The sequence below is a fragment of the Acartia tonsa genome, chromosome 1 (assembly GCF_053477335.1).
Source record: "Acartia tonsa isolate MP-2025a chromosome 1, ASM5347733v1, whole genome shotgun sequence".
NCBI classification, from domain to species: domain Eukaryota; kingdom Metazoa; phylum Arthropoda; class Copepoda; order Calanoida; family Acartiidae; genus Acartia; species Acartia tonsa.
The window spans coordinates 40,881,163-40,896,573 of record NC_137260.1 but is presented as its reverse complement, the minus strand read 5'-3'; the positions used below and the strand labels follow the sequence as shown (position 1 = coordinate 40,896,573).

The 15,411-nt window shown below is 35.4% G+C and overlaps 2 protein-coding genes across 4 annotated transcripts; one reads left to right on the top strand and one right to left on the bottom strand.

The window, feature by feature from the left end:
- Positions 1-4,489: 4,489 nt before the first annotated feature.
- LOC145319564 (uncharacterized) lies at positions 4,490-12,435 on the bottom strand. 2 transcript variants are annotated; one of them, XR_013879946.1, is made up of 5 exons: positions 12,150-12,435; positions 8,610-8,770; positions 6,884-8,085; positions 5,001-6,115; positions 4,490-4,757 (listed from the first exon to the last, which is right to left on the bottom strand). XR_013879946.1 is itself a non-coding variant. In XM_080161773.1 (5 exons), exons 1-4 carry the CDS (start codon positions 12,261-12,263, stop codon positions 5,871-5,873), a joined length of 1,722 nt encoding a protein of 573 aa, XP_080017899.1. In that variant the 5' UTR covers positions 12,264-12,386; the 3' UTR covers positions 5,394-5,668; positions 5,852-5,870. The 2 variants fall into 2 exon arrangements, 1 of the variants encoding a protein (XP_080017899.1); XM_080161773.1 differs by lacking the exon at positions 4,490-4,757 and having other exon boundaries at positions 5,394-5,668; positions 5,852-6,115; positions 12,150-12,386.
- Positions 12,436-12,977: 542 nt separating this feature from the next.
- On the top strand, positions 12,978-15,330 carry LOC145319548 (heterogeneous nuclear ribonucleoprotein H-like). 2 transcript variants are annotated; one of them, XM_080161742.1, is made up of 2 exons: positions 12,978-13,238; positions 13,922-15,330. In XM_080161742.1, the coding sequence occupies exon 2, from the start codon at positions 13,953-13,955 to the stop codon at positions 14,973-14,975; it is 1,023 nt and encodes a 340-aa protein (XP_080017868.1). In that variant the 5' UTR covers positions 12,978-13,238; positions 13,922-13,952; the 3' UTR covers positions 14,976-15,330. The 2 variants fall into 2 exon arrangements, with proteins under 2 accessions (XP_080017868.1, XP_080017878.1); XM_080161752.1 differs by having other exon boundaries at positions 13,092-13,234.
- Positions 15,331-15,411: the final 81 nt, after the last annotated feature.

The following is a 15,411-nucleotide window of genomic DNA, read 5'->3' as shown; positions in this document are numbered from 1 at the left end:
AAACTTAAAATGAACCTTGAAATAGTCATTTATCCCATCGTGTTATAGACAGCTTGACGAAGATATGAAAATAAAATCCAGTTTTGTTAGCTTATCCCTGAAATAATTAAAATGAAAATTCTAAGATTAGAGAAAAGTTTTATTAGACCCGAGGGAATGAAGGCCCGGGCAAACAAAACTGGCATTTATTTTATGATTTTCATTTTAATTATTCTGGAAAATTGTCTGTAATGTGATGCAGTACATATTTTTTCAGTATGGCTGAGAACTGGTTTTAATCCAGCGGATATTAATCAGTTTCGAAGCCATACTGATGTTTTAGTATTACAATTTTTCATTTTAATATCCGCGGAAAGCTGTCTATGATACGATGCCATTAATAACTATTTTATTTCTAGGGAGGGTGAATTTTATGACCAAATCAAACTAATTGTTTTTATTGTCATAAGTCATACAGCAAACAATCGAAGATAAGACCCAGGTTAAGCTAAAAAATATTAATTTAATTTTTGAATGATTCAAACTGTAATGGCAACTTCAGTAGCGAAGCTTCTCTGTAATTTCAAATTTAAAGTTGTCCATCTGAAGAGTTTGGTGCAGCGGAGACTATATACTTTTTTTGGCTGCTATTTGGGATAGAATTATTCAATTTTTTAGACCAGGTTAATTCGCATTACTCTATGTATCCTTATACTAAAGTAACAGGATGTTTGTTTGTCTGTGTGTCTGTACCGAAGGATCTCGCTAACCTCCGAACCGATTGGGTTCTCCTTAAGAGGGTAGATTCTCATGGGTTCTGGGAAGGTTTATAACTAATTTGGGGGAGGGTATAACCACCCTCCCAAGAGAAATGACAAAAAATCGAAATTTTTAAAAATATATGGGAGACTTCAACGTAACATAAAGAAGTAACTTAGAGACTTTAACAAACAAAAACATCTAAAGTGCCACTAGAGGCCTTTAGGGGCGTAGCCGCTAGTATTATAAAACTTACTTTGTCCATCAAAACGATGCTTTAAAGTATACTATCAGCTTCGCCCCTAGCCCCTAGGGGCTGCCCCCCCCCCTTCCCAAGGAAAGAATAGCTTAAAACCACCACAGGACCAGTAGGTATATTCCCTGAAGAGTTTTCTGAAGTGAAGAGTTCAGTGGTTACCGAGATCTTAAGCTTCAGACAGACGGACAGACATCAAGCTACTTTGTATTATAGATATATGGATTACTTTTTTTAGACGGCAACAATATGAGACAGGGTCTGACTTTTATTTCGAAATTTCTCAGGCCAAAAATCATTCACTAAAAAAACTTACTGTACATCTCATATGATATTCTTGATTAGTATATTTGATTTTAATGCTATTATTTCTATGGATCTGAGGTGATATGACAATAGACGATGAATTTATGCAATTCTATTATAAGTGCTTATTGAAAAGTTTACTGATTTCTAGTTTGAACCAACAAATCAATATTTGATAAAAGAACCTTTACGATTTTATGCCAACAAATAGGAAAATATATTTTTAAGAACTTTGGATGCCAGTGTAATTAACAGTCATACGTACCCTACCTCACTATTTTATTTATTTGCTTCGCTATAAAGGAATTTTTTGTTATATCTTTTTTTGAAATTTTGTATATAAAATATAATTCTTATGAGTAATAAGATACATGTTTCAATATAACCTTTAAAATCTTAATCATATGATATGATTAATTCATGTACTATTTTCTTCGAAAGGCTTCGAAACCGATTAATATCCGCTGGATAAGGTTCGGTTCTCAGCCATACTAAAATATCACATTTTAATATCCGCAGAAAGCTGTCTATAATACGATGAAATAAATAACTATACTTCACATAAATAAAACTGAACTATTTTACTTTAGTTGGTAATCTTTTTATTACTTACTTAGTTACTAATATGTAATAAATATTAAATTCAAACAAAGACATTTGTTATCACTCTTTCTTTGTTATTCCTATTGGTTTGCATTTTAAATTTTATAACTTGGATCTTACACCAGTTTATCATGACTCTAATAAAGTGAAACTTGTAACTGGCTAAATTAACGATGGCCCCCTTCCGACCCCACTGGATGAACGAACTGACCAATAAGTGATGCCTATGTTAGCAACCTAAATTTTGCCTCTGTCATAATATCCACGTATATTCTATATTCATTTTTTCAATAATTATATAGGGCAGTCACCAGGGGCGTCCAAACTTTTTTATTTGTAACCCCTCCTAAATGGTTGGGGCCAGGGGCGTCCAAGCTTTTTATTTTGGGGGGGGGTAAAATTTTTTAAGTGGGGGGTAATTCGGTTTTGGGGGGGGTAAAATGAAAAAAAAATTGAAAAAAATTGAAAAAAAATTTTCTAAGAGGATAACGCCAAAATTTGTTTACCCCCCCCAAAATTTACCCCCGGGGTAAAATTTTTGGGGGGGGTAAGTTAAATTTTATTAAAAATTTTGTATTAAAAATGCGCGCGAAGCGCGCAAAATTTTTTTTTGTTAGAGATTTTCCCGATTTCCCGATTTACCCCCCCAAAATTGTTTGGGGGGGGGGGGTAAATACCCCCTCTTAAATGGTTGGGGGTGCCTACGGCACCCCCAGGGTAGGGGTAAATTTTAAATGGGGGGGGTAATCGCCCCATTACCCCCCCCCTTTGGACGCCTATGGTTGGGGCACCCCCAGGGTAGGGGTAAATTCTAAATTGGAGGGGGGGGGGGGGGGGTAAAATGAAAAGTATTGGGAGGGAGGGTGAGTAATGGTTTAGTCTCCGTCCAACCGTGTATTAACTAAGGATATCAAAAACTTCAACTATTGGAGTTATGTTAGATTTGTGGACGGTTTCGCTCAAAGTGTCAGTTAATCACTAAACCAGAATATAAGCCCAGTATTAGGGTTAGGTATAGAAAACCACCCTACCCCATAAAGGCAGACAGGGTGGGGGGCAGTGCTTAGCAACCACTTTGAGGGTAAGCACAAATTCCCGAAATTTACACTAATAGTGATCATTCAAGGCGCAACTTATTATTTTCCATCAATGCATAGATGGGACTTAAAGACGTAATTTGTGGAAAAAGTTTTCATGAAAACTTAAGTCTTTTAAAAATAAATTTAACAAAATAGTTCTTTCGTTTCAAGTACTATCTCAATAAATCGTCTTTAAATTTTACTACAAGAAAGAAAAATATAAATCCGAGGAAAAATGGCAGATTCACAAAATGTCATACAGATTCTTTTACTTTAAAAGGTAAATATAGAACCACTGATTTCTCTTACTTTTTCCCAAAAAATACTTTTTCGATCAGGCATAAAAATCATGCAGTGTACTGATATTATCTCAGATACTCGACAATGACATACATGGTAAGAGCAAGGAGTAATGTTATCACCCAAAACATTTGTTTTGGCCTCCAGGTTCAGGTGCTGCAGGCCTTCAGTTTGTCTCTGGACAGGTAAAAATGAAAATCCGAGATAATCTAATTTAAAAACACAATAGATTTATTACAATAGATGAGCTATAAGACACAAAAATCCGCCCAGATTAAAAAGGAATTTCTGTTACCGCAATGAGAGTCACGTATCATATGATTCATTCCAATAATACGCGCGTTTTTAGCGATAATATTTAATTTTCCTAAAAATAGCTTTATTTAAAGAAGTCCAATAATTTCAGCTGACTTATAATGTGGATGAAATGAAGAAAGAACTGCCCTTTCTTTTCAAATGTGCACACTGTGTTCTTAATGGTCCGATTTAATCAAACTGACGTCATAAAATCTGCCTTTAAAGGGAGGGGGTAATAACCCTTAATCTATGGAATCGACTTAAATTTAACAGACACGCGTAAAGAATCAAGTTATCTATAAATTAATACAAAGTAGAATGATGTATGTCCGTCCGTCTGAAGCTTAAGATCTCGGTAACCACTGAACCGATTGGATTCTACTCTTCAGGGTATATACCTACTGGTCCTGTGGTGGTTTTAGGCTATTTTCTTGGGGGGTGAGACACCCCCAACCTCCCTAAAAACCAAAAAATCCCCCCATTTTTTTTTTGCAGAAGATTTCCCTGGTCCTTTTTTTTGAAGAAAATTTCCTTGGTCCTTTTTTTGCAGAAGATTTCCCTGGTCCTTTTTTTTGCAGAAGATTTCCTTGGTCCTTTTTTTCCAGAAGATTTCCCTGGTCCTTTTACGAATTTCAACTTCGTTTTTTTTCACACTTGGGGCAAAGCCTCTAGAGGCTAGGGGCGAAGCCGCTAGTAAAGGGATAAAGAGCAGGGCTCGGCAGCCACGAATAAGCCTCAAATCTTAACCCACTAGTGTGTCAAAAATAAATTATCTTGAGAGGTGGATTGTCTGTTAAGGAACAGATTTAGACATACAGCTGAACTTAAAATTATAATACGACTGAGGCTTACACGCGGCTGCCGAGCCATGATAATAAGCTCCACCTAAAATAATCGAAGATACAAAATATAGTTTGTCCAATATATCTATTTCAACAAAACAAAAATAAAATCAACAATTAATTCCTTTTGCGTTTTTAAAATAAACTTAAAAAACAATTTTTTACTTTTTAAAATATTGGCACATTGATTAAACAATTTTATTTATCGAAGTCTTCCAAAATTTTGTGGATTTTAAATAAAGTAATGCCTCTTTTGGGTGAAATTAAAGATCGAAAAATTATACTATTTGAGACTTTTAAAACAAATTGTGTGTGATTTGATCAGAGGTGTATATTCTGCATTGGAACCCCAGCTAAATCTAATGGGAAAGATGGGGAGATGGAAAAATTTAGTGTACTGAAAATATCAGCTGATACTCTTATCCAGACAAAAATTGAAAGATACATATGAGAAACTAATTGAAAAATCAACAAAAAGATACATAGAATATGAGAATTTCAATCTTAACTAGGGTAGGGGAGGAAATTAAAATTTTTTTTGCAGCAGGGAAAAAAATTCATCTTGTGCAGAAAATACACCCCCGGTATTTGATGTTTTTTCAATGACATTAAGAATGACTATGTAATGTAAATAAATTGATTAGTACATATAATATTTATTTTTGCAAGAAGAATGGCGGGGTTATTGTAGTTATCAGGGATCTTCAGGGATAAGACAATGGCCGAAAAATTGATGTTCACCCCCAATAATAATTAACATAATTACCACTCTGTACATTAAAATTATTGGTTGAAAAGTATGGACACTCAACTTAATGAACCAAACAATTAAAATTCAATACAAATCCCTCAAAGTTGTTGTGGAAATTAAATCGCATAAGAAAGTGTTGTTGTAAAACTTTGGGGACTAGTGCAATAGACAGCCAATTGTCCCCTCACTCCCTCTACATAAGTCCCGCCTCTTTTACTTGCTTTTGCATATGATGATTAGGTCGATAATAATGTGAATATATTTGATACATCTAAAAATTAATACAAAAATACTTTTTTTTCTTGGGTTTTGAAACTTTTTTTTATACTTTTTATAATTAGGGTTTTATAACTTTTTTTTTTATTTGTTATGGGTATTTATCGAACAACAATTAAACAGATTTGAACTATGATAAAACGATGCTATTTCTATATAATTGCTGCTCTTGTTTATCACTTTTTTTGAATAGCTAGAGAAATGTTACAATGTATTTTTTCTTATTTTTACCAAGTATGGGATCAGAATTCTAAAAATATAGAAGAACAAAACTTATTGTTGAGTAAGGCATTTGTTTGAATTAGTAAAGGATAACCCAAAACTATAATTTCTTAAACTTAAAACTTGTTTATTATTGTCAGATTTGTTCAATTATTTTATTTAGAATTCACGACGTCCCTGCCTTGGTTTTGACAATAATATCAAAGAACAGAAATTGCCATGGCATCCATAAAACTTGCATGCTGCCGTTGGTAAAATTCGCCGTTCATCAGCTTCCGCAGGGGACATTGGGCCAAAGGTTGCTGCCGATGTTCAGGTTGATGCCGATGGTCATGTTGCCGGTTCTTCATGAGCTGCGGGGTGGCCTTCAGGTCTTTCCAGACAGAGTTGGTCCAGTCCAGGGACAGGGCTCGAACTTGCTTCTCTAACTCGTTGTACTCTTCTTCTACAAAAACAAAAATTGTTAAAAAATGGTTGGTGATTTAGTACAGGGATCTAAAGGGATAAAACAATGGCCGATAAATTGTACATCCCCTAATGATGATACACAAAATAACCTCTTATGTACATTACAATTAATGTTAAACGGTTTGACACTCAACTTAATGAACCAACCAATTAAAGTTTAATCAAAGTCCCTAAAGTTGTTAAGCCAACTAATAAGACACGTTATTATGTAACTTTAGGGACTAGTGTAATAAACAGTCCAATGTTCCCGCCCTCTCTAATTATTTTTTAATTAATTCTAAACTGACAACATTGAAAAGAAAAGAACAACCCGTTAGTCAGACAAACGAAGTGTACCTATTGCACTTAAAAAAAAACCTTTTCTTCTTAAATTCAGTGCTAATGTGATATTTTGAGAAACGTTTCACGGTTATTTTGCTTGAGAAAAAAACACTCTAGATACTATTGTTATGCAAGGCTTTAAACTTGCAATTATAAAAAAATACGTTACGTCTTATCCTTTTTATAGCGCAATTTTAATATTAAACTTCATATTAATGTTCACTTTCATAATTCTAATTTTGCTGAATTTGCTTATTATAAATCTGGACACATAAAATAACTGACTTTGCAATTTTTACAGAATTAACAAGTAAGACAACAACTATAAGAAAAATAAAACAGAATGAAAGCAAACTTATTAAAAATGTAAAGACAATGAAATGACAAATAAAAGAATCATGTTTCGCTAACATGCTGAACCCACCTTCAATATCAGGTAGCAGCCATTGTGAATGAGGAGCAGAATGCAGATCAGGTACTCGCTGGTCGTGGTCCATAGGCCTCTGGTCATAATTATGGTCAGTCATACTTCCAAAAGAACCATTCATATCACGGGCAGGTGGTCGGCTTGGCATATGGGTTGATGAAGGTAATCCAAATATTTTGTCTAGAATACCAACAAAAAGGTTTGATTTTTCTGTAATATCTGGCGGCGGCGATTCGTCAGCAGTCAACCTTGTGGAATCTGTGGCGTGATGGATGAAGGATGTTTTGTCCAACAGCCAGTCAGGTACAGTTACCAGCCGTTCAGATGAATCTTCCTGTGTGATATTGGTTTCATTGCCCCAACTGCCTCCGCCTTCTCTTTCACCATTATCGAGCATCCAAAGCGTGTCAGAAGAAAATTGTTTATCGCCAGATTTGATTGATGCTACCAGAAGGGAGGCTGTCAGAAGTTCAGCAGGTGATACGTTTAATTCAGACCTTGGAACTAGTTTGCCATTCTTCAGAGTCAACAGCTCAGAAAGATCAGTAGACGAAGCATTTTCCGACTGTGAGGTTGAAAACAGTTCAGGAACTGAATTAAGAGACAATTCTGTGCTATCCCGCCGGTTGGTCAAAGACTTGTAGGAATCAACAACACCGTTAGGACCGAATGGGGTTTGATTGAGCAAGGCAGTAGATCCAAGTAGGGTAAACAGGCTAGCGGCATAAGCAGCCATACAAACAGTAGTCACGCGTACGGCTGTATCCGCCAAAAACTTCCACAATCCAATAACACCCTCGGATCTTGACAAAACCTCAAGGTCCGAGTATGTAGCCCAGTCGCGCCGGCTAAACTCCCTGTAAGCAATCTCCTTTTCAATGCGTTCTAAGGCACTTTCAAAATCCGTCGTCGACACGTTCACCTTCCAGTCAATAGCCGCTAAAAATTCAACCTCAAGTCGATTAAAATCCTTGACGTCCATCTGTCCAGACTTGGCCCATTCGTCGTTGAACACTTCGTCCTCCTCTCCGTCGTCGTACAAGAACTTGCTGGCCACCATCATCGACACCAGGAACAGGTCGGCAGAGGAGATGTTCTGCAGGAAGTCGGGGCTGTTGCGGCGTAGTCGGTCCAGGTAGATGAGGGCAAATACCAGAGATGTGGGACTGGCACAGGCCTCGCGTGACATATCAGCAGCTCTACAATTAGTTTAAATATGGAAAATTTTGTTTGAATCCTTCTTTTCTTTTGAGACAATTCTATTTATAAGCAACAACATTCCATGATAAACTGTTTAATTGTAATTTAAATAACCATTAATATTAGCTTGGAAAAAATATTCAAAATATTTATTGATTTTCCCTGTCATGATAATTGAAGATTTTTTTAAAAGAGCAGCTATAAAATGCATTCTTGATTGCCATTTCATAAAAGTCAGACCAAAATTAAGACAAACTGAATATCCTATTTTTTTATCGCATCGTATTTTAGACAGCTTTCTGCAAATATTATAATGAAAAATTGTAAGAATAAACCAGTTGTGTTAGCCCAGAGAGTCCTAAGGCCCGGGATACAATTGGTTTAGGTTTAATGATTATTATTTTAAAATTTATGAGAAATTGTATTTGTCTGAAATACAACGGTGTACATATTTTTTCAGTATGGCTGAGGACAAGATATTAATATGTTTCAAAGCCATACTGGAAATAATTTTCTGTTTTACCTGGCAACATCAAGCCTAGAAAGCTTGTGTAGCCCGACCATGCTGAACTGTTCGACGGCTAGCTGTGTCAAGGCCAGGCTGGGTCGGTCAGTTGGTGGCAACTTGCCATAGTAGCAGCTCTTCCGCAGACGCTCAGATAACACGTCATGGGCCGGGAATATCTAAAAAAAATAATGGATGTATATCATTACTTGGATGGTACACCAGATTTTCATGTTCTATGATATAGTGAAACTTGTAGCTTGTTAAAATATGATCCCCTATATGATTAGCCCCTTTATCTTATGTACTCCCCACCTACTGGGTTAAAGAACTGACCAATAAATATTAGTTATTCATGTTGGCAATCTAAATTGACGACAAATTATAGACTTCTAAATATTTGCAACTTGAAACTTGAATGGATCGTAATTATTATCTTGAACCTAATTTACGTTATGACCGCTGTGATACACAATTTGGCATTGGAGGTGGCCTTCTTGTATATGTAAGAAATGGCCTACATGTTTTACCTATTGACAATAAATATGATTTTAACCAATATTGTACATTTAATGTAATTGATGATTCTGACAACAACATTTTTACTGTAAATCTTATTTATCGCTCACCCAACTCCACACATGAAAACTTGATTAAACTTTGTAATGTTATTGAAAATAGTAATGATAATGATTTTAATCTTTTTATTGGCGACTTAAACATGCCAGAAATCAATTGGAATACTTATAGTAGTAATTCTTCAAAATATGCTCTGTTTACTGACATTTTAAATCAAAAATTTCTTCATCAACTTGTAAATTTTCCAACCCATAAAAAGGGAAATGTTTTAGACCTTGTTTTAACCAATAAACCTGACTGTATTTTAAATATTGAAAACCTTGGTAATTTATCTAATAGTGACCATTGTATTTTAAGCATTGATGTTTTAACCTCATATGACAATAATGAACAATGTGATTATATTTTAAATTGGAACAAAGCTGATTTAGTTGGTCTTTCTAATCACTTTACTAATGCTAATTTAGTTGCTGATGTATCTAATCTAGGTGCTAATGATGGATATAACCTATTCAAAGATGTTATACATGAAGGTATTGAGAGATTTGTGCCCAAAATTAAAAGAAGAACAACATCACGCCCTGTGTGGATGACCAGAAATGTCATCAGACTATCCAGACAGAAAAGAAGAAGATTTGCTGAATTTTGTGAAAATAGAACAGATGAGAACTATAGAATTTATAAGTCTATTGAAAAAAAGTGTAAAAAAGCAGTGAGAAACAGCAAGAGAAAGTTTGAGAAGAAAATTTCAAAAGACTGTAATCAAAAAACCTTCAATTCATATGTTCGTAGCAAAACTAAACAAAAAACTGGTGTTGGACCACTCTTGGTTAATGGCAAAATTATAAATGACAATTCAAATATTGCCAAAATCCTTAACTCACATTTTTCCAGTGTTTTCACTAGAGACAATTCTAACTGTGAGGAAATTCCTTCAAAGCCAAATGTAGAACCTTTTGAAAATTTTAGAATTTCAAAGGAAATGGTGAAAAATAAAGTTATTAACTGGAAGAAAAAACATTCATGTGGCCCAGATAAAGTTACAAGCTATATATTGCAGTCATTCCAAGATGAACTAATCGAACCTTTGACAATAATCTACAACAAGTCTCTACAATCAAGTGATGTGCCTGCTGATTGGTTAATAGGAAATGTTACACCTATTTATAAAAAAGGCAGTAAACGAGAACCTTCAAACTACAGACCAGTCAACCAAACAAGTGTTCCAGGCAAAATTTTAGAATCTCTGATAAAAGACAAACTTGTGGAACATCTGGAAAATTTTGAATTAATTTTGCCATCACAACATGGTTTTATTTAAGGTCGTTCATGCACTACAAACTTGCTTGAATTTTGTGAGAAAATATCAAACTGTTTAGACTCAAATACACCTGTTGATGTTATCTACCTAGATTTTTCAAAGGCATTTGACAAAGTGCCCATTTCAAAGCTTCTCGCCAAAGTTAAATCTTTAAACATCACAGGGAAAGTGTATGAATGGATTAAAGCATGGCTTACAGACAGAAAACAACGTGTTGTCCTTAATGGTGTGGAAAGCGATTGGTGTATTGTGATTTCAGGTGTCCCACAGGGCTCAGTTTTAGGCCCTATCCTGTTCCTGATATACATAAATGATATTGACTTATCAGCTGACAAAGTCAAGTTCCTCAGTAAATTCGCTGACGATACCAAACTTGGCCACCCTGTTAAATCAGAAGCTGACAGGGATCTTCTTCAATCCCAACTAAATGCTCTGTGTGTATGGGCCAAAGAGTGGGGAATGGAGTTCAACGTGGAGAAATGTAAAGTCCTGCACTATGGCAGAAACAACAAAGAGTATCAATACCAAATGTACAACAAGATACTGGAGAAAGTGGACTCAGAAAAGGATATTGGTGTTCTTGTTAATAAATCAGGCAAACCTAGTGAACAGTGCATCAAAGCATCAAGAACTGCAAATGGTATTCTGTCCCAAATTTCAAGAACTTTTCACTATAGGGATAAGAAAGTTTTTCTTGATCTCTATAAGAGACATGTCAGAGTACACTTGGAGTATGCCACACCTGCCTGGTCCCCTTGGCAAGCAGGTGACTGTGAACTTCTGGAGAAGGTTCAAAGGAGAGCTGTTAATATGATTTCTGGACTTAATGGCACCTATGAAGAAAAGTTGAAGCATTTAAATCTTCAAACTCTATCACAAAGAAGATTTAGAGCAGACATGATTGAAACTTACAAGATTTTAAACAACTTAAGCAATGTTAATCCGGAAGTCTGGTTCACAAGATCAAACCCCAACAGAGTTTCAACCCGCTCATCTGTACCTAACCCAGATTTGAACTTAAATCTACCTTTCCGCAGAACAGAGATTGGCAAAAACTCTTTTAGTTCTAGAGCAGTAAGAGGCTGGAACAATCTCCCAAGCGAAATAAAATCTTCTACCAGCCTGGCTCAATTCAAAGTAAAGATTGACAAACACCTGAAAGAAGCTTGACTTTTATGTTAGCACCTCCTTTATGGCCCTAAACGGGGCTCGTCGGAGTATATATTTATATTATATTATAGCTGTAGCTTCCCAAAACTCATATCAATTATTCAAAAATTCTCACAACAATATGAAATAAAAATTTCAACTTTTGTCGCCTTTTATTTAAAATTTACTTGATATCATACAGTTGAAAATGCATAGGTAATGGTTTAATAATATAAAATTAACCAAAGATCACATCCAAAATAAAGTAAATATACATTTTTGGGCCGAGTACGTGACTAATTCAAATCCAAGCATTAATAATTCTTTTTAATCAAATATTAGTGAATAATGTCTTTTACCTCTGACATATCTTCTTTAACTATAAGTATTAAGATTTCTTCATATAAAAATAAAAATAAACAAGTCTTCCCATAAAAAAAAGTATTTATGTAACTGTATTTTTCTTCAACTAACATACAAAGAACATTTTTAAAACAATTTAAACAGACCTGAATTATTTCTTCTTCCTCGTTTTCAGTATTTTCAAAGCCACAAAGCTCGGCAGTTAGCTTTATGTCCATTAGGGTCTTGGAGAGACCCTCAGAATCGTTGAAAAACTTCATTATTTTAGTTTTAACATATTTCCTTTCTTATTAATTGATGAATAATAAACAAACAGAAATGTGAGATAAAAACAAATATGGAGGATTTTTTAACAATGTTGCCACATCATAATAATAAAATGGCCAAACATTGTCTATTTTGCCCAATAATTTTACCCTACAAAATATTGAGATTCAGTGCACCATCCCAGTCTTGGAGAGAAAATATCTCCAAACTCCCGCCATTATCAAATAATTTGGACACTCTATCTCAAATTCTGATACAAAAGAAACGAAATAGAGTAACCCAAAGGATTAGGGCGCCGGTCCGCAGGTATAAGTCCCGCAGGGTTAGGGGCGCCCCACTCAGAAGCTAAGAATATAAATGAAAATGCTCCCCCCCCTTGATCATATGATTATAACACCCCATCTAAATTTATTGGATACCCTTTCAATTATTTTAATTTCGGCACCATTTTGGGCCCCTTTATGCTTAAAAATTGACCTATCGAATAAAAATATTTGGCCCTCTAAAAATTTTACAGGCAACATTTGACATTTGGGGAGGAGAATGTGCGCAATTAAAAAATTATTAAATGAAAGATATCAATAAAAAATACATTAAAACGACCTAAAGGGTAAAAATTGACATTTAATAATTTAATTTAATTTATCTTTTTATTGATCTAAAATGTCTTTTTGGCCGTTTTTTAAAGAAAATTTCTTTACAAAGACGACTTTAGTAAATATCGATCCGCAAACATTTCTCAAAAATCAGAGTTAGCAAAGTTTTGTTTGTTGTTTTTAGTTTTAGTTATTTTTATTCTAATTTTCGTCTATTCTTCGACAAAAGGCTTTAATTTGTAAGTTCTTTTTAAAGAGAAGCTATAAAGCAACAAGAAAAAATTTATATTTAATTTTATAAAAAATATAAGAAGTAGAAATAAAAGTTGGTAACTCTGTTTAGTTACGCCGCAACGGGAAAACTTTAGGCAGGTGAAATTTTTATTATTTTAAATTTAAATCTTATTTTAAGGTATTTTCAGCATTATTTTTGTTTATTTCATATAAAAGAATAGCCTAGAAATATTTATTATTGATTTTAGTATTTTTTTATCGCCTAAATACCAGTTATGGTATGTAGCTGTTGAACCGGCAAATCGATTTCTCTTTTGATAACTGTTTTATAAGGGAAATTTCTTTTATTTGTTGGTAGTTTGTAGTTTTAGCCAATTTTTCGTTACTGTTTATTATGTCTTACCAAGATCATATTGTATTTTTTCATTTTATCACGATATTTTCTTTATTAATCCTACACTGTAGTTTTAAGGATGTTCGTTTGTCCGTCAAGATCTTGCTATCCTTAAGACCGATCGAATTCTCTTTATTTGGAAGCTAAACTTAGATCTTGAGATGGTTGAAAACTTAAGTACTGCTATATTAATATCGAAGTCGTGGTAGTGTCTTAGGCTTTTCCCCCCTTCCCTTAAATTCTATACTATTTTTATTATACAATTTTACTGTAAAACAAACTTCTTCTTTCTGAAACTTTCTAAAATTTTAAAGGATTACATTGCTTTTTTTGTCTTAACGAGAAAATTATTCCTAAGGGTTTATTTCTTAACAAAATATATAAATTATTATTCTTAAACTTTTTGTTAAATGGATTTTGCTTTCAGGGAAATTTCAAGTGGAGGAAAATAATTAAAAATGTCCAAGATCATTAAAGCTCGGGGATTGCCATGGGCTGCCACACAGGCGGAGGTTGTCGAATTTTTCAACACCTCCACTGTTGTCGGCGGGGAAGAAGGGGTTCACATGGTCATGTCTTACGAGGGCCGTCCGTCGGGGACCGTTTACGTCGAGGTTGAGTCCCAGGACGACGTAAGCGCTGCGCTAGCAAAGGATCGGGAGAAGATGGGTAGGCGCTATATCGAAGTTTTCGAGGCGTCCAAGGAAGAAATGGACCGGGATCTGGAAAAGGGTAACGCAGCTAAGGGAGGTCGGCCAGGAGGTGAGGATGATGGTGTTGTTAAGCTAAGGGGACTTCCTTTTGGCTCAAACAAAAATGACGTGGCCGACTTTTTTGAAGGGCTGGAAATTGAGGATAACGGGGTTCTCATGCTCTTTGACTTTCAAGGGAGACCCAAGGGTGAATGTTTTGTGCAGTTTACAACTGCCGCCAGTGCAGTGAAAGCTTTAGAAAAGAATAAAGCTAGTATGGGACATAGGTATATTGAGGTGTTCCCCTCTAGTATGGACGAGGCCAAAATGGCCCAGCAAAGCATGGCCTTCCCCGGCGCTCGTGGGGGTATGGGTGGGCGACCGGGTGGCCCCATGCGTGGCGGTGGTATGGGAATGCGACCGGGCCCCTATGATAGAATGGGTTATGGTGGGCCCCGGGGTGGATATGGTGGCATGAGGGGCGGGTACGGCGGTGGACCTGGCGGTTACGGCGGGCCTGGTGGTTATGGAGGATACGGTGGCGGAAGACCAAGTGGTGTTACCATCAAGGTGCGCGGTTTGCCCTTTAGGGTGTCGGAGAACGAGATTGCCGAGTGGTTCAGCTCGGTAGCCGACCCCATTGACATCCAGATCAGGTACAACCACGAGGGAAGGCCATCAGGGGATGCTTTTGTCACATTTGCCTCCGACGGGGACGCTAAGAAGGCCATGCAAAAGAACAAGCAAAATATGCAGCATCGCTATATTGAGCTTTTCATGGAGGGTTAAGAAAAACAATTGATGGTTAAAATATGAAAATAGTGATGGCTGGGATTTGATTTGAATATTTGAAAAGTGAAAATTTTGTGTAGATTTCCCCTGTTTATATTTTATCTGGCGTCTCCATTTTGAAAATTTACTTTCCCAATAATTTGGCCACCAAGGGGACAACTCACCTGTACAAATATGAACGAGGATTGTACGGGAATAAACAACTTTTTTTTTCAACGCTTACTGGAATTTTTTTTGATTATACTAACTTGGATCAATAAACCTCGTACTCAATTTACTTTATAATTTGTTCCATTTTGTAAATGTATTATATTAAAATATCATGAAAATAATAAATATGAAAACATTGTCATTCTCTTTGCTTGTTTGTACCTTGCATTTTGTACCTATTATTTTGACTTGTACTTGTGTTTTGTTTCAGATGATATTTTAA